The 22895-nt window shown below is 40.4% G+C and overlaps 1 protein-coding gene across 1 annotated transcript; it reads right to left on the reverse strand.

The window, feature by feature from the left end:
* Positions 1 to 9581: 9581 nt before the first annotated feature.
* On the reverse strand, positions 9582 to 15721 carry LOC137281453 (uncharacterized oxidoreductase MexAM1_META1p0182-like). The gene is made up of 9 exons (XM_067812688.1): positions 15585 to 15721; positions 14464 to 14594; positions 14114 to 14209; positions 12808 to 12946; positions 12406 to 12446; positions 12066 to 12135; positions 11730 to 11766; positions 10949 to 11009; positions 9582 to 10744 (listed from the first exon to the last, which is right to left on the reverse strand). Exons 1-9 carry the CDS (start codon positions 15616 to 15618, stop codon positions 10580 to 10582), a joined length of 774 nt encoding a protein of 257 aa, XP_067668789.1. The 5' UTR covers positions 15619 to 15721; the 3' UTR covers positions 9582 to 10579.
* Between the last annotated feature and the right edge of the window lie 7174 nt (positions 15722 to 22895).

Consider the following 22895-nt stretch of genomic DNA (forward strand, 5'->3'; position numbering starts at 1 on the left):
TTCAGGTGACCACAAGTGCTCTATGGGGTATAAGTCAGGTGATCGTGCTGGCCATGCAAGAATTCGGATACTCTCGGCAGTCAAGAAGTTGTGGACAATTCCCGTTGTGTAGTGCTTGGCGTTCCCGTGCTGCAGAAGTGTTCCCTGTTGTTGCTGGCGATGAAATGGTACTGCTATATGAATCCTGTGTCTCTGAGCGTTCAGATTAAGTGAGGGTTGATTTCCACAAATAGTCTTTGCTCCCTGCAACGGTATACTTGCACCCGGCCATCATTATGGAATAAACACTCGTTGCCAACGACGTATGTAAATGTAACTGTAACTGTAACCCACTGTAACCTACGACGACATTTCTGGTCATTGCCAAGTCCTAGCACGGTACGTGACATGTCATATAGCCGTTGCCGTGGCCGTCGCCGTTGCCGTTGCCGTTGCCGTTGCCGTGATGACCCGAGTGCGCAGATGAAGAGGCGGTCTTCCTGTGGAGTCGTCACACATGGTCTGCCTCATCATGGCCCTCATCAGATGCTGTCAGTTTGCATGTAACGCTGGAGCAGCCTGATGGTGGTACCACGTGTACAGGTCAAGGCCCTTGGAATATGGCTCTTGTTGGTGCCCAGCTGCCTCATACCTATGGCCCTCTCTCTCCCTTGTGCTGTTAGCCGTGGCAAAATGTCGGTGGTTTTCTGTCAGCTGAGATGTATGACCACCGCTTCGCTACCTTATCTTATACCAGCATTTGACAAGCAATTAGCAAAATCACCGAAACGCCATTTTTCGCTAATTCACATGCTCCTACACAGCCAACATGCTGCGTTTGAGCGCATGGTTAGTGAGAGTATTCGAGAACCGTTTCATCCTAAAATGATTTTACTCACTTGAACAACTTTGCCAAAAGTACAAAATATAGAGCGTTCACTTTCTTTTTGCCGATGACTTTAGCTTCAACCACCCACCACTAATATTCTTACATATCATCTTAGCTTAATGCGAAAACATGAAGAACTGCGTGTGGTTTAATGCTTCAATGTACAGAATTGTGACATTCTTTATTGATTTCCACTGACACCCAGCTTTCTTGCAGTTCTTGACTACTTGTTCCAAATTGTTTTCGTTCCTGCCACTAGTCAGTGACTGTTTTGTTCCTTCTCTCGCAAACACTGCTGCAATTCCTGCCCAGCACCTGAAATCACTCTGTGTGGGATTATGTGTGTGTGTGTGTATCTGTGTGTCCCTCTGTGTATGCGCATGCGTGTGACTCTCTCTCTCTCTCTCTATTGAACGGCAACTGCAGTTATGTTTAAACAAAATAAATAATTGTTGTCTTGAAAACGTTTCTAAATCAAAAACGAATTGTATACGTTTTGTAGAAAATATAAGCTCCAACAGAACCCAGAACTATCTTTAAATGGCGCTCCCATCAAAGTTATAAAGTCCTTGTGCCTAATTTTCGATTCCCATCTAACTTTTTTGCCGCATATCAAATCCCTGAAAGCCAAATGCCTGGAATCACTCGATTTGTTGTTTCCAACTCAAAGTGGGGAGGGGATCAAACGACCCTCCTACACCTATATCAATGGCTGGACCGTTCAAAACTTGATTATGACTCCCTCGTTTATGGTGGAACCTGCAAAATCAACCTTAAACTATTAGTTTCTTTCCACCACCGAGGTCTACGACTTGGCATGGGTCTTTCAGAACTTCACCTGTTGATAGTCTCTACGCTGAGGCCGATGAACCAACACGTGCACAACGACGTAGAAAGTTGTGTTTTGCAATACATTACCAAATTATACTCTAATGAATCTAACCCTGCATTTAATTGTGTCTTCAATCCGCTTTAATCAGATTTATACAACAAGAAATCTTCTCTGGTTCCACCACTAGGGCACAGAATTAAACCCTTTCTTTCTTCGAGGTAGCAGAGGTATTGTAAGTCCCCATGGTCCCTATTATGGTGATCTACCCTCTGTTGTTTGCGATCTATGGAATGGTTTTATATTGTAGTGTCCAAATAATGATACTGTTATATTTTTTTTTAAGTTTCCACACTAGTTTTAATATGAACTGTGATAGTCTAGTGGTTTTACTGTCCTTCGTCGACAGGTTCTACATAATATGCACATATATATATATATATTTTTATGCCACGTATGTTCTCGTCACGATGTCGCTGCAACATTGCCGATGTGACGTTAAATCGTAACTCACTCACTCACTTTCTTTCTTCTACCGGTATATAGCTAGAAAACAGCTCCCTCCCGTTTTCTTTCTTCTCCTCCTTGGCAGTTGGTTTGGCCACATGTCGACCTAACATTAACATCAAACAAGAATATCATCAATTAAAACATAAATATAGAAATTATAAATCCTTATTTACAGATGGGTCCAAGGATGGTGGCGCAGTGGCCTGTGCCACTATCATTAGATCCAGAACAATATCTTCTAGATTACCAGACAACAGTTATACTTTTACAGCAGAAGCTAACGCCATACTAACTGCTCTTAAATATATTCAGAGACACCCTAAACATAAACAGTATATAATCGATTCTGATTCTCTTTCTTGCCTTCAAGCTATTAAACCATTTCTTGTAAACATCCACGTTTAATTGCAGTTATTGAATTGTGTAACAATTTTGCTACTGGCCAATGCGACATCGTCTTCTGTTGGTTACCCAGCCACGTTGGCATTTCCGTTAACGCAATGGCCGATCTTGCTGCTAATTCGGCACTCAACAAATCTGTGACCCAACTTCTTATTCCACACTCTGATTACAAAGCTAGCATTAGAACTTACATCCGTGATCTGATGCAAAAGAAGTGAGACACCCAAGTAGGCATAAATAAATTACATGAAATAAAACCGTATATTGGTTACACCTACTTGGGCTGTCAGTCCAGATTTGAGGAGGTTATTTTACGACGATGTCGAACTGGCCATACACGACATACTCATGCATACCTATTGAAAGGTGAGGATTCTCCGTTTTGCATCCCTTGTGATGAAAGAATCACAGTCAAGCATATCCTGCTTGACTGTGTTGAGTATTTCATCACAAGGTATCAGTATTTTAATTCACGAGCTATGAAGAATCTTTTTAATAACACAAGTTCTCACGTTAGTGGCTGTATCCTCAAGGTGAGTGAGTGAGTTAATATTTATCGTCACATCGGCAATCTTGCAGCCATATCGTGACGAGAACAAGTAATACTGACATTGTAGAATGAATGAATATAAGAAAATAAAACCCTGTTGAGAACGAACAGTAAAAACACTAGTATATATCACAGATATACATTTAAGACTAGTGATTAGATCTAAAACAGTTTAACTATAGTGAACAAGACAATATAAAAATGGGCTATGGATTGCTAACAACTGAAGGTAGATCACCATACAAGGGACCATGGGGACTTACATTACTTTTGCTACCTGCATGGACCCCAGCTGGATTTACACCATCCCCTCAGTCGCTAGCAATTTAGGCACATATAGCCATAGATTTAAAAGAACACATATACTACGATTAAAAGAGCGGAGTGTTTGAATATACTTTGAACGTTTGTGGACTTACGTACCCTCTCAGGAGGACAATAATTTTACAGTACTTTAACCCCCCTCGAGGATAAAGCCACGAACAATCTTAGTTACTAATTCAAAATTCCAATCATAAAATATTTATATATTTACAATTCATTTAACAAATCTAATTCTTTTAAAAATGCAATAACTAAATGACCACTGTTATTGTTAAAAAGATCCTTCATAGTTTAAGGGATTCATAGGGATTTAAAATAGCTATCCCTTGTGATGGAATATTCAACACAGTCAAGCAAAACATGCTTGACCGTGATTATTTCATCACAAGGGATGCAGAACGGAGGATCCTCACCTTTCAATAAGTATTCATGAATATATCTCGTATGGCCAATACGACATCGTCGCAAGATGACCTCTTCAAACCTGGACTGACAACCCAAGTAGGTATAACCAATATAGGGTTTTATTGCATGTAATTTATTGATACCCACTTATGTGTCCCACTTCCTCTGCATCAGATCACGGATATACGCTCTAATTGCAGCTTTATAATCAGAGTATGGAATATGGAGTGGTGTCACAGATTTGTTGAGTGCTGCCTTGGCAGCAAGATCGGCCATTGTGTTGCCAGAAATGCCCACGTGGCTGGGTAACCAACAGAAGACGATGTCGTATTGGCCAGTAGCAAGATCATTATACAATTCAATAACTTCAATTAAAAGTGGATGTTTACAAGAAATAGTTTTAATCGCCTGAAGACAAGAAAGGGAGTCTGAGTAGATTATATATTGTTTATGTTTAGGGTGTCTTCGAATATATTTAAGAGCTGTTAATATGGCGTTAGCTTCAGCTGTAAAAATAGAACTATTGTCTGGTAATCTAGAAGATGTTGTTCTGGATCCAATGACAGTGGCACAAGCTACTGCGCTACCGTCCTTGGACCCATCTGTAAAAAAGGATGTATAATTGCTATATTTATGCTTCATTTGATTATATTCCTGTTTATATTGTAATTCATTAGTTTCTGATTTTTTAAATGTAGTTAATGTTAGGTCAACTTGTGGCCTAACCAACTGCCAAGGAGGAGAAGAAAGAAGACGGGAGGGGGCTATGTTTTCCAGCTGAATGCCAGCTGAAGAAAGAAAGGGTTTCACTCTATGCCCTAGAGGTGGAACCAGAGAAGATTTCTTGTTGTATAAATCTGATTAAAGGGGATTGAAGACACAATTAAATGCAGGGTTAGATTCATTAGAGTATAATTTGGTAATGTACTGTAAAGTTAATTTTATACGGCGCTGCTCAAGAGATGGTTCATCAGCCTCAGCGTAGAGACTGTCGATAGGCGATGTTCTAAAAGACCCAAGACAAAGTCTTAGACCTTGGTGATGGACAGAATCAAGAAGTTTAAGGTTGCTTTTGCAAGCTCCACCATATACGATGGAGCCATAATCGAGTTTTGAACGGACAAGTGATCTGTATAAATGTAGGAGAGTTGCTTGATCCCCCCCCCCCCCCCACTTTGAGTTGGATACCACTTTTAATACATCGAGTGCTTTCAAGCATTTTGTTTTTAGTGATTTGATATGCGGCAAAAAGGTTAAGTGGGAATCGAAAATTAGACCCAAGAACTTGGCCTCCTTTACAACTTTGATGGGAGAACCATTTAAAAATAGTTCTGGGTCCTTATGCGGCTTATGTTCTCTACAAAAGTGTATACAATTAGTTTTTGATTTAGAAAATTTAAAGCCATTTTCTAGACACCATTTATTTATGTTGTTTAAACACAACTGCAATTGCCGTTCGATAGTATGCATATTTTTACCTCGACAAGAAATATTAAAATCATCCACAAATAATGATCCATCAATTGAATCATTTAAAACCTTGGATAAACTGTTTATCTTGATGCTAAAAAGTGTTACAGACAAAATGCTGCCTTGTGGAACACCCTGATCCTGATTATAATGGTCAGACAGGGTTGATCTCACTCGGACTTGAAACTGCCTGTCTTTTAAAAATTGTGAGATAAAAAGAGGCAAACGACCCCTTAAACCGAAGTCATGTAAATCCTTTAAAATGCCATGCTTCCAAGTGGTGTCGTATGCTTTCTCCAAATCAAAGAATATCGATACTGCATGTTGTTTATTGACTAAAGCGTTTTTGACAAAGGATTCAAGACGTACCAAATGGTCAATGGTACTACGATTTTTCCTGAAACCACATTGAATATTTGTTATTAAATTATTGGTTTCAAGATACCAAGTCAATCTATTGTTTACCATTCGTTCCATGGTTTTACAGACACAACTCGTTAAAGAGATTGGCCTGTAATTCGAAGGATCAGTATGATCCCTGCCAGGTTTTGGTATGGGAACTACAATGGCATTACGCCATGAATCTGGGAAGGTCCCTGTAGAGGAGGACTTAGGTATAGTTTCATTGGCTATATTCTTCAGTTTATCAGAGAATACCTGAATCGGATCCAGACTATTGACAAAAACATCATTATTCAAGTTTTCAGTGCAGCGTGTCCGAAATAATGGCCAGTTGGCCTTACTAAAATTCCACCTAGTTGCAGGTGGGTTATCAGCAGGATTTATAGCTGTGAGAATTGTTGGAAAATGGTCACTTCCACAAAGGTCATCATTGACTGACCATTCAAACTCATTGTATATATCGGGATCTGAGAGTGACAAATCAAGTGCAGAATACGTTCCTGTACCAGGATGTAAATAAGTAGCTGATCCATCATTAAATATGCATACGTTGTTATTAGATATGAAGTCTTCAAGTATTTTCCCTTTATTGTTAGTATTAGTACTTCCCCATAAAGGGTTATGTCCATTAACATCACCCATGATAATACAGGGTTTGGGAAGTTGGTCGTATAGCTCCTGAAGATCAGACGGCTGAACAGTTGAAGATGGTGAAATGTACAGGGAACGAAGCGTGAACGTTATTTGTAAAGAAAGCCGTATAGCAACAGCCTGAAGATTGCTTTTAAGTGGAACAGGGCTATGAAGAACATCTTGCCTCACCAAAATAGAAGCACCACCAGTGGCTTTATCACCTGGAGGTGAAAATGAATGAAATGAGTTATACTGGCGCAAGTCAAATCTATCTGTACTTTTCAGGTACGTCTCTTGTAAACTAAAAGCTGATGGTTTAAAATCTTGTGACAATAGTTGAAGATCATTAAAATTGTTTCTAAGGCCTCTGCAATTCCACTGGATAACATTATGAGAGCAACTCATGGGGGCTCAATAGGAGAGCGTGAACGAGACGAAGTCCCTTTATGCTGGGATGACTGTGAAGGGCTTGTCTCCATATCTAGTGGTTCATAGGTGTTATGAACCTCTACAGGCACTTGTAATGGTAAAGGCACCTCAATATGTTTAAGGGCCCTGGCTTCCTTTCGTCTTAGTTGTTTCTGTTCTTTACTGGACATTGTTGTTTTCCTTTCAGGTCCATGGTGATTTTTTGGTTCAGGCATCATGTCAGTCTGGGTGGATGTTCCTGTATCCTCATCAGAAATTGCATACAGAATGTTCTGTTTTCTGAGACCCAGGAAATGGAGGTCTGGCACTCGTGATCAACCTTTGGACGGGAGGTAGATACAACAGCAGAGTAAGTTTTTTGTGTGGAGATTCTATCAGTGACTGGTAACAGTTTCTTTGCCTCAGCAAAAGATATATTATTGGTATGTTTAAGTTTGAGAATTTGAGCTTGTTGTTCAAAGACTGGACAGGATCGTGATGAGGACATGTGATCTCCATGACAGTTTGCACATTTGATGGCATTTGTGCAGTCGGCATTCTCATGTTTCTCACCACAACGAGAACATTTTGGGGAGTTTTTGCACGTGTTAGCACCGTGTCCGAACAACTGACATTTAAAGCACCGGAGTGGATTAGGGATGTAGACTTCTACCTCAATATTAAAGTACCCAGCTTTAATTGATTTTGGTACTCTAGCAAGACAAAACGTCAACAGATACGTGTTTGTTTTGACAGTGTTATCGCCATCTTGTCTTGTAAATCTTTTCAAAGAGGTGACACCTTGAGACTTAAGTTCTGCTGCGATATCAACTTCCGACATGTCAGAGAGACATTTTGCCCGATCACGAACAATGCCTCTACACGAATTCAACGTTCTGTGTGGTGACACAGCAATCCTTGTATTTGCAAACTGACGAGCTTTAAGCAAATTAACAGCCTGTTGTTTTCTGGCACATTCCACCAGCAAGGAACCTGTTCTAAGCCGAGTAACGTTTTTCACTTCGCCGCATATTCCTGCAATTGCTTTTGATATTGCAAAAGGGTTCAGTTTTAATGGTTGTCCATCAATTCCCTGGACAACCAGGAAACGGGGCCAAGAATCTAAATTTGTTGTTTCTGATTCATCATCAGAAGACGAGACAGTTTCTAGGTCTACATGCTTTCTCTTGGATTTAGATCGAGAACCAGAGAGTTGTTGGGAAGCCATAATGAATCCCTGCTCCCCACCCACCATGGAGTGTCAACAAGGACGGCGTTAAAGTGGAAACCAACGATGAAACACCAGGATTACAGGGATGTTATACTCAAGCAATACAGACACAGGTAGCCAATACTGTCAAAAAGAATAAATGTCAGGTTGGTTCCATCCATGACAATTTCTAAAGACAATTAGAACCTGGAGGTCAGTAATGCCAGATTGGCCCATGAGCCACCGCCTTCTGGCATAGTGCTCTAGGCAAAACAATGTCATGAATAATTTGAATTTAGAATAGCCAAAACCAGAAAAATAGATATGTGCAATACCCACGGCCAACAGGTTGGTGGACCAAATATGCCCCCGGGTCCACAACGGGGGATTGGCGAGCACTTAGCGTTACCCAGCACCCACCACGAGGAGGTGGCTCGCCACGGGTGCCGTATCCTCAAGGGGGGTTACTGTAAAACTATTTTCCTCCTGAGAGGGTACGTAAGTCCACAAACATTCAAAGTAAATTCTAAATTTCCAAGTTTTTAGTCGTAGAATAAGTGTATTTTTATTGTATGGCTAGATTTCACAAATTGCTGACGGCTGAGGGGATGATGTACATCCAGCTAGGGTCCATGCAGGTAGCAAAGGTACTGTAAGTCCCCATGGTCCCTAGTATGGTGATCTACCTTCAGTTGTTAGCAATCTATATCCCGTTTTTATATTGTATTGTCCTCTATAGATACATTGTTTCAGGTATAGTTACTAGTTTTACATTCTTTTCTGTGATATTCTATTTGTTTTACTGTCCTTTGTTGATAGGTTTTAAAAATACACATGTATTGCATTTCAGTGTTTTGTTCCCGTTACAATATGGCTGAAATATTGCCGATGTGACGTTAAATATTAAATCACTCACTCACTCTTTCTCTCTCTCTCTCTGTAAAATTAAACTCACTCACTCACTCAACGAATCCCTAATAACGCCACTAAACTATTGAGATTTGCCATACTGGGAGCATATTTGCCCACTTATTACTTCCAGTAAGGAGGCGAGTGAGTGAGTTTAGTTGTACGCCGCAATCAGCAATATTCCGGCTATATGGCGGCGGTCTGTAAATAATAGAGTCTAGATCAGACAATCCAAGGATCAACAACATGAACATTGATCTACCCGATCTTGCGACAAGCATTGGCTACTGCAGACAGAGTCCAACTCGGACCTTCACGGGTTTCCACTAAGTACAGTTGGTAATAATTATCTTTTTCCTCATCGGTCGATACTGGAAAGGCTGGATTATTTGAGGTTTTGGATCTATGCGCCGCCTTTAATACCACTGATCATCAGAGACTTTCATTGATCCTGAGGAAAGCCACAGGTATCAAGGGTACAGTGGTCAAGTGGTTTATTTCATGCTTGACAGGCCGGGTCCAGACAGATGGCATCAGACACTCTAGTTCTGAAGTCACAGTACTCAAGTACCGGGTACCACAAAGATCTGTGTGGATACCAAATTGAATGAGAGTGGCGATATGATACGTATCACGATACGAAAACTATATAACACCTGAAGATAAAAACGAAACCATTTTATAAGTATTCTGCCAGCGTTATTTTTTTAATGTTCTTTCAGAAAGAAAAAGCTATAACGCTTAACCAAACAGAACAGTGGAAATTAAGATTTACATTGCAACAGCTGTATTGGTGTAAATTCATTTGGAGGTTCCCAGTAATGTGTATCTATATATTTCACTATGTTTGAATGGTGATTTGAACACATAAATAAGAAATGGTATTCGTCCACTGTCACATTTGTACCATATCTCAAATCGATGTTTTAGTAAAGTCCTTTTTTTAATCTGTAGCCGATCACATGATATTCTAATCTTTATGAGATAGCATCGTAGATTCTGTGGAATGAAGTAAATAACAGTCATATCCAAATGCTTGTTTACTGAAAACAATACAAGTTTACTACTCATCTCTAACTCACTTTGCCATTGCTGCATGTAATTAGCACTCATGCGTTGTTTAAGAAAGGCTGTAAATGACATGCAATCAACAGAATAAGGATCTAGACAAACATGCATACCCAAATTACACAACAACAACGTCGTTAACACCTATTTGTTCACTGTTTTCGCAACAAAGTAGTGACAGTTTACATGCAGCTTTCAAGATCACGTTAACAGTGTATAACGATTTAAACCAGTGACGTAAAACTGACATTGATTTATGTACGATGGTATTTTACCAGGTTCAATATAAACTCCTGCATTTGATGCTTTAAGATGGACATGTAGTCTTTTTGTACAAAATCTACGATGCAGTTTTGCTTATTTCCAGCGCACCATTTAAATGCCATATCTCACAACCATAGCTAAGAGCAGTCGTTGTGAAAGAGACGGGGAGTACACAACATGTTTTAGGTGAGGAAACTCCACAATTAAAGTGAGAAGAGAAGACATTCACAAACTTCAGAATGTAAAATATCCAGAGTAAGAACCGAGAATGTTAAAATAATCCGCTAATGGTGGATCCGCGTAGGCCTCATGCGTCCCTCAACATATTCAGGCAAGGGCTGGTGTGGTCATTGAGAACCCACCATCGGCCCTGAAACACTCCCCGGTTACAAAGGCTGCTTTATCCGAGGCTAGGAAGGCCACAATGTGACCAATTTCTTCCGGGCTACTCGCTCGACCTATTGGCGTCGCATTTACCACACGTCTGTGAAACTGAAAAAGAGACCGTGAATGAACATGTGAAAGTGTTCAGCATCTATTCTGCAATCAGAGAGTATTGTAAACTCTGGCAATATGTAACCACCGGTCGTTTCTAATCCCACATGTTACTTATATAATGGGGTGTGATGTTCGTTGTAGGCTCATGCTATCAATCACATGTTTCCACACATAATGTGGTGGGTTAAACGTACTTGCCTCATCAATTTCCTCTTTAGTCATCAACTCCGACATGTTTTGAGTGGGCACGTAGCCTGGACTAAAACGATGAAAACAGGACAGTGAAAATTGCAATCCGCAATCCAAATAACACACCAGTAAAAGCAAATATAAATTAAACGGTATGCAATATTCATAATGTATCACAATAAAACAATAGTACTGGAAGGAGTGTATGGAATGATAACAGGAAACCACATATAATAATATCAATAACAACCACAATACACAACTTTCAATCCAAATTTATGGATGTGATGTTCATTTGCAATATTTTATATCATTCAGTCTGGCACAAGATCTGATGTGTCTTGTTTTCTTACGAATAAAGGCTGCCTTCTTCGTAGCGGAGTTTTACAAAACGAGAGCAGATTTGTTCAATCTCATAGAACAACTTCTTTAATGCCAGTTCTATCTTTCCACATGACGCATTATGAAGCAATTGCGATGCTATTGTAAGTTGTAAAACTTGTGAGGTACCTTGTGAGATTAGTGCAGTGTATATTATTTGTGATTCATTGATTTCAGAAAGGGGCAGAAAACTTTTGTGAAAATATAACATATATAATATTTTTCTGGGCCAAGCAGCCAGAAGGAACAAAACAACCACATGGTACTTGTTACTCAACTGATTATATCTCATTTTATACCAAACTCACATACATAAATCTACATCAGCTAATAGGCATTAGATAGGAGTTTTCCTGTAAATGTATTATCTCCTGAGCAAATATGTTCTGGCCTTTCAAGGTGTACTTACTTGACTGCATTGACACGTACCCCGTGCGAAGCCAGTTCTGTGGAAGGAAATTTTGTTGATTGTTTAACAACGTTTGGCAATATTCTGCAATCCTTACAGTTTTCGTTCTGCGACAGGTATAGGTAGTTCGGGAAAATGTCTAATGCAGATTCTTTATGGAACCATTTTACACGTTAATTCGTACATTTAAAAGTGTTCAAAGCATTTATGATAACAAATGTATTCATCTTTTAATTCGGCAAATATGTCTATCTACGCACACATACCTCATCAACAAACTGCAGCAGTTTACAGGAGTTGGCTGTCCTAGGTTTTGAAATTGTTTCAAAGACTAACCTTGAGCAAGGTATCTTGTAAATGTATCTAGGGCCGCCTTCGACATGACGTAGACACCTAAACCAGGTATCTGCATGGGAAAGAAGGTTCAAAATTTGATCAAAGGCATTTAGAAGCAGCCTATTAACCTCATTTGAATAGATGTCAAATGACCTTTAAACGGGTTAATATGGTATTGTCGCCACTAACGATAACTTATGATAACACAGCTTTCATATTTATCACACATCAACTTATAGCAGTGTGTTATACATAATGCCCATTCTGAAGTACAGATGACTTAAAGGTTTAGTTTCAGGGGATGTGGATTTAGTCTGGTAGTTGCCGACATCACACTCACAATTGTAGTCGTGGCGCATGTCGAAATATTAACCACGTTTCCTGAAACAAATGGATTAAATACCAGTGACCATTACACACATCACATCCTTCAGACAAAACCTGGAAAATACCATATGTTTCATGCTGACAATTGGACAAGCAGTTATAGAAAAGGTCAATATGTGTTTTCTTGGAATATGTTTGATCACTGCCTCAAGACACACAATGTTTTCACTGAAACGATGAGCTGAAAAACATGTGAGAAAAACTCTTTCTATGACGTACAGCATAAAAACCAGTGAACAACTGATTTTTGGGTATACGTTATAAGGCAAAGTCTTTCTGTTGTTGTTTTGTACAGAATGAACAGAACAACGGCATAAAAACCACACTCATACCTTCTCATTTATTTAGAATATACCTTTAGTTTCAATCAAATGTTGTGCAGCTAACTGTGTCAAAAACAAAGGTGCCTCTACGTTTACAGCCATCGTTGAGTCGTACTCTCCTTTGGTAGCTGATGTGAGCGGTTTCGAGCCTCCGATCCCCGCATTGTTCACCTAAACACAGATATGATACAATTTGTTTGTGGTGTGGTGTAACGCCACACTGTAAAGAATTCTAAGGCGTCTTCTTGTAGATATTCGAGCCATAAAATCCAGTAATATGAGCAAAGGTCCACCCCCCTCAAGGTATTATGACACGTTATCCTTCAATTGACCAAATCTTTTATTATACATTTACGACTCCGCTCGTCTCACCAAAGATTAAACGCTCTGAGAAATTCTTCATGTGACGACTGTATGGATTCTTATCTAAAGCTGCCATGATTTTATTGAAATCCATTTTCTCCTTGCAGTGTATCTGTGTTCATACGACACACTGACATGCTTGACAGACCAACATAAGCATCCCATGGATACTGGAGTGAGTTAAACTTCAACGTCTATATTTTAGTCATATCGCGAAACAAATGATATACATACACAATAAGTATACGTAGTTAAATAACAAGTCATCGACGGACTGTAAAATACCTACAGTTTCACAAGAAGTGTTAAAATTAGCTGGCATGCATCTCAAAAGTAGAAAGCTATTTTAAACCATACTATGTCCATATCGGCTTTTAATCGCCAACAACTGAAGGTAAATCACCATACTAGTGTCCATGGAGACTTACAGTGCCTCTGTTAATGACAATAAAAATACAGGTAAAAAAGTGAAAGACTGAATTTTACTTCTAATGTTTTGGTACTCACGTATCCTCCAAGAGGACAATAATTTTACGGTACTATGGATTCTGGGAGTTTGCGTTGATGTCCATGACACCTTTACTTGTTCAGAGAGGCGATTTCATGGATGGGGTCGTCAGAATCGATAAATGTGTCTGAAGGTATTCCTACAGCATGGATCGTTGCTGAATCTATCAGTCACACTATGTTATATGATGTGGATGGCCATAGCTTTTAGCACTTATAAACAAGCTACATGAATCATCACATTTCAACCCTATATCTAAATTTTGTTGGTATTTGTTTCTTCCTTATCGCGACAAATAGTTATGACCCATCCATAACTCGAGTCGGACGTGTCTGGTCCCAGATCGATTACACATATGTGGCCCTGCAGAGTTCCAGTGCCAATCTACAAACAACCATCGTGATAGTACACAAGGCATTTCTGCCTAGGTCCTTCTAGCCCTTCCGCAGAAGCCAAAGTATACTCACAAGAATGTCTATTTTCCCGAACTTCTCCTTGGTTGTCTCAACGAGGGTCCTTCTGAAAGCATCCTGTGTGATGTCACCCACGTTTGTCAGAACATCCTATAATAGTGACGTGATCACCTTGATATAATATTATTTACCGTATAGTTTAATATTCCTCAGTTTGGCAGCGAGAAAAGAAAATTCCTGCTTGCTTTTGGGCACTAATTTTGAAACAAATTTGAAAGTTGTACCAATATAGATTACTGGACACTGATCGCATAACGGACATGAATTTCAGGGTCAAAATTAATATCGACGCCTTGGACAATACAATGTACAGAATTGTGAATTCTTTATTTATTTCTACTGACCTGACACCCTGCTTTCTTGCAGTTCTTGACTACTTCCTCCAAATTTTTCTCGTTCCTGCCAGTCAGTGACAGTTTGGCTCCTTCTTTCGCAAACACTGCTGCAATTCCTGCCCCAATACCTGTACTGGAACCTGAATTTAAACACATCCTCTCACTTCGTTTTTTTTCTAGTTATTTATTGTTTATTTTGAGTTTGTGCGCCTGGGTGTGTGCATGCGTGCGACAAGCGGAGTTGCCGTTTATGGCAAGCATTGGTCGCTGACGGCCAATTCTACCCCGGACCTTCAGGGGTCAGTAGGGATGGTAATACATGACATTTCAATACTTAATATGACCGACTGACTTCTGAAGGGAACGGCAGTCCCCAAACCTGCAAAGTTAAATTTCAGCCTGCCATTTTTATACCACTCATGTTCTCGTCACCGTATGCCGAAGTGACGTTAAATCCTAACTCACTCACTTATTTTCTAAAGATAACCTGGAGGAATAACAAGTAAAGCACATCAGCAACATCGGAAGTCAAACCCTTTCACGACAAAAGCAACATTAGCAGGCCAACAAACAACACTAGTACAAGCACCACAGACATCATCGAAATCACCGAACCATGATCACAAACAATACTGACGGTGCATGTGCACAAATAGAAAAATTTAAAAATACCAGTTTCAGTACCTCGAACCAGGACAGTCAACAAAACCAAACCAGTTTCTTCTCATGCATCGCACACATCTGCAGCAGCGACCCAAACAGTATCAACACGAACACAAATACCACAATGAACATGGGCACGCATCTCAAAGTTCAGTATATCCAGTATATGCTTGTCCTCATACGAGACTAATAGGACGCGATAGCCTAGTTAGTATAGCCGTGGTTTTTTTCGTGTTGTCGGTGTCTCAAAAACCTGGTCAACCCTGTCGTCACAACGTTAATCAGTTTACTTTCTGGCCTGGACTCTGTAATGTACAAGTAAGCCATGAGGACGAACTGTTTACTTACAAATGCCTGAACTTCACTACCCGACTTTTCTCCCTTCTTACAACATGCATCACTTGCTGACATATCATTGGTCGGGGATCCAAACCATGAAAGATCCATGAAAGTATAACCAGTCTCACCTGTAATGATAGCAACTTTTCCACTCAGAGCCATTTCAACAGAAGGTATCCTATCCTCAAGCCTGCCTCGCTCAGAGTTAATGCCCTGTGTGTTTTGCAATAGCGATCACGGGAACGAGGTCATTGTGATATCCAGTCATGGGTCAAGTTCTAGATAACACTGTGGACGTATGAGCACACACGTTTGAACTATTGCCTTTGTGTCGCGATTCAATCTTAAATCATGACTTTACACGCCTATATAAGATAGTATCGATAACTCTGTACTTTGCAATCTTCTAAAACATGCGTTACACATTTCTCACCATCTTGTGGATTCATGGTGTGCTCAGTCTGATTTGGGGGTGGTGGCTAATCGTATATTTTAGCGCATTCATTTTAAAGCACGGACACGAATATTAAGTTTGAGAAATATTTAAAATCATTTTCTTATATCTGTTTTAGAATTTAATGCAGTTGCGGTTAATATATTATTTTATTTGCATGCTTGTGATTCTGAAACCCTATTTGGAGATAAACATTTAGAAATATAAGGTAATATCATGAGCACCGTCGGGGTACGACTACATACCCTGAACCAACCAACTTAAATAGGACAGTTATGCAATTTAATTCCACATCCTACATGGTGTATTTACACTCGACTTTCTGCGCTGTGTAGTAGATGTATGACTTTCTGTTGTTCATGGTATATCTACAGGCTTTCCTCCCTTATACATTGTATATCTACACTCGTTTTTCATTGTAAATGTGCATCCAACTTCCGTCTGCCAGAAGGACCCATTTCCGGTGTCCACTGCCGTGACATTGCTTGAATAATGCCAATTATTCACACCAATTTCACACTTACTCACTCACTGGGAATGACATAAACAATTTTGTCGCGTGAATATTAGGCTGAGGCAACAGACACGCACCAATCCTTCAGCGCATGCAACCAGTGGCGTAGCACGTGAACACATTTGATAACATAGTCCTTTTGATAACTTGTATATAACGGTCATCTGCCCACAAAAGATCTTCAATATCGTGCACATTTTGCACTGTGTGTGCCTCAGTCGGACTGCTGCCATGGAGTTGGTAACTATTTGACATATATCTAAAACCGATGGTAAATATTAGTGACATTTAAAATTGCTGATGATCAGCGTTAGACGAATAGGTAGATACGGCAACTGAAGCTCACACACCTCTGCTTTTCTGCTTTCTCAGATTTTCAGAGTGAATATTGAATACTTTGTTTTTGATTTTGTTAAATAGATATTATACTCATAAAAACTCTATGAGTAGAACTGTCATAATTCACTGCCATTTGTCTGATGGGCGAATGTGTTTGCTTTTTACATAATCTGCTAATCGTGGATCCCCGCAGGCCTCATGCGTTCCTCAACATGTTCAGGCAAGGGCTGGTGTGGCCATTGTGATCCCAACATCGGCCCTGAAACACTCCCCGGTTACAAACGTTGCTTTAATATTTATCCGAGGCTAGAGAGACCACAAGATGACCCATTTCTTCCGGGGCACTACCTCGGTGCTGGATAATGCCAAGAGCCGTTCACCCCCGTCGTGGACCTGGGGGTATATTTGGTCCACCAACCCGTTTGCCGTGGGTTGCGGCCCTGTGTCGGTGGAGGAGGGGATCCTGGTGGTTGAGGGCAATGGGAGCGGGGCCAGTGTTCCTGTTGCTCAACACACCACTTTGGCCCTGACTTCACCTAGACGGGTGGTGGAATCGGCCCGATTCTTTCAATCGGTTGGTTACGCCAAGCCCTGTGTATGGACTTATGTCATTACACACTTTTAATTTGGAAAGAGTTACTTTTGGACTTGGTTTATATAAAATGTTAAAGATCTTCATCATGATGTTTTGAACTTTGCCTAGAGTCTTATATCCAGAAGGTGATGGCTCATGGGCCAACCTGGTGGATGTGTTATTTATAACTCTTCTGCTGGAGTATATCATCCGAGTGTCCTTGGTGCTGCAAGTTGGAGACCCACTTGTTTTTAGCATTGTTCTTGTGATACTCCGTGATGGGTGGGGAGCTCGGGTGATGAAAATATAAACAATAAAAATGGCTTATGAAACCCCAACTAAGAAAACCAAACGTCCTCTTGAAACTGATCCTATTGATGATGACATCCGACCGTCCAAATCAATTGATTTCTGGCCACGTTTTCTAGTGACTGAAACTATTCACAAGACGGCTTTCAAGCTGAATCCTTTTGCAATATCTAAGGGTATTCAGGGTATTGCTGGAGAAGTCAAAAACATAAAAAAGTTACGTTCAGGTGCACTGCTGGTTGAATACTCTAAAAGACAGCAATCAGCCAACCTTATGAATACCGAATCATTCGTTGGCGTTCCAGTTACGGTCTCTGCTCATAAGACCTTAAATACAAGCAAAGGCATCACCAGGGACCGCGATCGACTATTTGCTGAAATGTCAGAAATTGACATCGCATACGAGATTGAAAATGAAGGTGTGTTCTATGTCAAACGCTTTTCGACCCGTAAAAACAATGAAACTGTTCCCACCAATACTTGTCTCTTCTCCTTTTCGTCTCCGACAGCTCCAAAATCATTGAAGGCTGGTTACTGCAACATCAAGGTTGACGTGTACATTCCCAATCCACTCAGACGTTTTAAATGCCAGAAGTACGGCCATGGTGTAAATACTTGTACATTATCCGTTGTGTGTGCTCACTGTGGTGAGAAGTCACACACAACAGAAGATTGTACAAGTACCTTTAAAAAGTGCACCAACCGTTCAGGAAACCAATCATCTTTTTCGAAAGAGTGCCCGATTTGGAAAGAACACATGGAAATTAACAAGAATAACTTTACACAAAACATCAGTTTCTCGGATGCCAAAAAACTTGTCAAGAGATCTGAGCTTCCAGACAGTTATGCTTCTGTAATCAAAACATCAACTGAATCCAGCCATAAACTATCTACTTTATCGACAAGCTGTCGAAAATTTGACTTGGGTCAAATGTGATTCTCCCCAGATATTGTATCCCACCAAACTATGGAGTCACTTCCTAGTCAGTCACAAACGCAGTCAGGGTCTTCTTCTGATCTTAAGCCATCCTCTCAGTCGCGTTCACAATCTAAATTGTCATGTGATACTCAGTCAGCTGTATCAAGCAAAAGTAAACTGAAGCATGAGGCCTCAAAAAACAAAGTGGAAGAGCCCCGAAAGGGTCGGAAAATCAAATACAGCTACACAACAGATAGGGATCTCTGGAGAACATGGATGTATCTGAAGACGTCCATTCTAGGGCACATAGCCTGTCGCCTTCCGAAAAAGGTGCGGGGTAGATCCGCAATAAATCCTCCCAAAAGATAGTTTCTTCTTATAATATTATACAGTGGAACTGCAGAGGGCTAAATAATAATTTCAATGATTTACAGCTATTGATCCAGGACTTTATTCCATCAGCAGTCTGTCTGCAGGAGCCATATTTAAAGCAGACGGATACTTTTGACCTACGCCATATCAATGCTTACCATTCTTTTTCACCCCCCGGGCGAGATGGCCACTGGAGGAGCTTCTATCCTTAAAAACCAGAATATTATTCAGAGCCCTATTATTTTTAATACTGGTCTCCAGGCTGTTGCCGTGAGACTTACCTTACACGTTGCACTCACACTATGCTCTGTACATATCTCACCGTCTTCAACACTTCAGAAGACCGAACTTCAAAATTTGTATAACCAACTCCGGAAACCCTATGTTATTACGGAAGACGTAAATGGCCACAACCCACTCTGGGGTGGTACAACTACAAATGCTAAAGGTAAAATACTACAGGCGTTCTGTTCCGAGAATGATTTATCTATTTTCAATGATGGGTCGAACATATATCTACATCCTGGCACAGGAACATATTCAGCCCTTGATTTATCAGTTTCTGATTCAAGCCTTCTAAATGAATTTGAATGTTCAGTTCATGATGACCTCTGTGGGAGTGATCATTTCCCAGCATTACTAAAACCTGTGAATCCATCTGATGTTCCTCCATCATCAAGATGGAACTTCAAAAGGATAACTGGCGTTTATATGATACTGTGTGTGTTGACAGGCTAAAACCGGCTCATGAGTGTATACCAAAGTCCTCTGCAGTTCCACATATTCGCAAACCATGGTTCAATGATCAATGTAAACAAGCTAGAAAGGAACGGAAAAAGGCAGAACACTATTTCCGTCGACACCCCATGGTGCATAATTTGAATAAATTTAAGATTGTAAATGCTAAAGAACGGCGTACTTTTAGACAAAGCAAATCTTGGCAACGATATGTATCAAACAATAATTCACGTACACCAATGTCTAAAGTATGGAATATGATCCAAAAAATCAGAGGTAAGGGCTCCAAATCTAGTATTCACCACCTTAAAGATGGAAACCAGTTATTAACTAATGAAACCGATATTGCTAATAAACTTGGTGAAACTTTGGCTAAAATATTTTTCCTCGTCAAATTATGAACCTAAGTTCCAAACATATCAAAAACAGCAAGAAAAGAAAACTATTAACTTTAATTCAGATAATGAGGAAGACTATAATGAAACTGTTTCGTTACATGAGCTTCATACTGCTCTTGATCAGGCTCATGATACTGCTTCAGGAGCTGATAACATACATAACCAACTCCTGAAGCACTTTCCAGATACATGCTTAGAGACGCTATTACATATTTTTGATAATATTTGGACATCTGGACAATTTCCTTCGTCGTGGCGTGATGCTATCGTTGTTCCCCTGCCTAAACCTGGACGTGATCCGACTGATCTTTCCAATTATAGGCCAATTTCACTTACTAGCTGTGTTTCAAGACTATGGAACGCATGATAAATAACCGACTTGTCTGGTACTTGGAAACAAATAACCTAATAACAGATATACAGTGTGGTTTCCGCAAAAACAGAAGTACAGTAGATCATTTGGTGCGTTTAGAATCTTTTGTTGAGAATGCCATAATTAATAAACACATGCAGTGTCGATCTTTTTTTATCTAGAAAAGCATATGACACCACTTGGAAACATGGGATTTTAAAAGATTTACATGACTTCGGATTGCGAGGCCGATTGCCTCAATTTATAGCCAACTTTTTAAATAATAGACAATTTCAAGTTCATGTGGGTTCTACCCTGTCTGATCATTACAGTCAGGATCAGGGTGTACCACAAGGCAGTATTTTGTCTGTTACACTTTTTAGCATCAAGATAAGTGAGTGATTGAGTTAATATTTAACGTCACATCGGCAATGTCTCAGCCATATCGTGACGAGAACATTTAATTCTGAAATGAAATATATGTATAGTATAAGACCCTGTCAACGAAGGACAGTAAAACAACTAGAATATCACAGTTTGAATTCAAACTAGTGTGGAAAGTTAAAACCAATAACACTATTCGGACAATACAATATATACACCTGGAAATTAATCAAGCAACACCCCAATTTTTTCTATTGGAGCAACTTTGAAGTGTTCTGACAATCAAAATATGCCGGGTTGATATAGTTTGACACTTTTTTATTCAACAGACGATCTCTGACAAACAACTTAAAGGGAAAAAGTATCAAGACTTTGCTTTATTGCAACGAAATCCAAATTCTTAAAACTGTCTTAAATTCATGAAAAAATGGACACAATTTACTATTCATCCACAGACGTTGTTGTCAGGTGTATTAACACAAATGTCACATGGAAAGAAAGAACAGTCATCTGAGAGTCTGCACACCGACTTTCATCAATATCTAGTGTGTCCTCCCTGCGCACGCACCACCGATTCCAGACGCCTCCTCATTCCTTGGATGAGTCTCCGGATCTGATTCTGGGGGATCCTGTTCCACTCCTCATGCAGGGCAGCCGTCAATTCGTTGAGATTATGGACTGGTGGGTCTCTCTGCCTCACACGACGGCCAATAAAGTCCCACAAATGTTCAATGGGGTTGAGGTCAGGGCTCATGGCAGGCCATGGAATTCTGTCAATTGCATTTTGCCGCAAAAAATCATTTACAGCATGCGCCCTGTGAGGTCTAGCATTGTCGTCCATAAATATGGGTCTCGTTGCCAGAGGATGGTTCTCAAAATGAGGTACCACAGCCCTGTCAAGAACCTCCTGTTGGTAACGAACACCGTTAAGGTTGCCACGGATGGTAATGATATCCAACTTGCAGTTCATGGAAATGCACCCCCATACCATAACGGAACCTCCCCCAAAGGCCACAGTCTCCTGGATGTTCCGTGGAGCCATTGCTGTGTTCCTCTGCCTCCAGACCCGAGTACGACCGTCCACCATGTGCAGCAAGAACCGGCTCTCATCTGAGAAATGGACCTTCCTCCAAGAGGCAATGTTCCAGTGCAAACGGTCATTACACCAGGCCAGTCGGGCTGCCTTATGGGCTGGAGACAGTCTGGGTCGCTTGATTGGCCTCCTTGCCCGGTATCCTGCAGCTTTCAGACGATTCCGAACAGTCCTGTTCGAGATGGGTCTCCCTGGAAGCCACTCCTGTCTCAACCGAGAGCTCGAGTCGAAGGACCTGCGCCGTACAAGTCTCAGTAAAGCTCTGTCCTCCCGGACTGTGGTCTTCCTGGGTCTTCCTGGTCTAGGCAGGTCTTTAACTTCATTAGTGGCCCGGTATTTTTTCAAAAGTTTTGAAATTATGGAATGATGTCGTCCGATTTGAGTCCCGATTTGTCTTAGAGACATACCAGCATTCCTCATGCCGATTATTTGCCAACGAGTGGCCTCTGATAATTTCCTACGTGCCATGACATTGAAATGAATGAAAAACCGAATGCAATCGACAACCTGCGCTTGTAAACACCCCAGGGAAAAAGTGCATTTTTCGAAAGTTGAGGTTAAAGCAATGCACGTGCGCTGTGCAAGCTTCACGCGCGTCATATCAACCCATGAAAAGCTCATGCTGTATGTCAATACATCAAAATTGAATAATCATTCATCAAAATTACTTCGTTAAACTTTGTTAAGTTTTTATGTGTCTTTGAATTTGGTGTTGCTTAATTAATTTCCATATGTATATAATCAGGCTATACATTGCCAACAACCGAAGGTAGATCACCATACTAGGGACCATGGGGACTTACAGTGCCTTTGCTACCTGCATGGACCCTAGTTGGATTTACATCTTCCCCTCAGCTGTTAGCAATTTAGACACATGTAGCCAAAAGTTAAAAATACACAAATACTACGATTAAGAACAATGGAACGTTTAAATTGACTCTGAATGCTTTTGGACTTACGTACCCTCTCAGGAGGACAATAATTTTACAATAC

The sequence above is a fragment of the Haliotis asinina genome, chromosome 4 (genome assembly GCF_037392515.1).
Source record: "Haliotis asinina isolate JCU_RB_2024 chromosome 4, JCU_Hal_asi_v2, whole genome shotgun sequence".
NCBI classification, from domain to species: Eukaryota; Metazoa; Mollusca; class Gastropoda; order Lepetellida; family Haliotidae; genus Haliotis; species Haliotis asinina.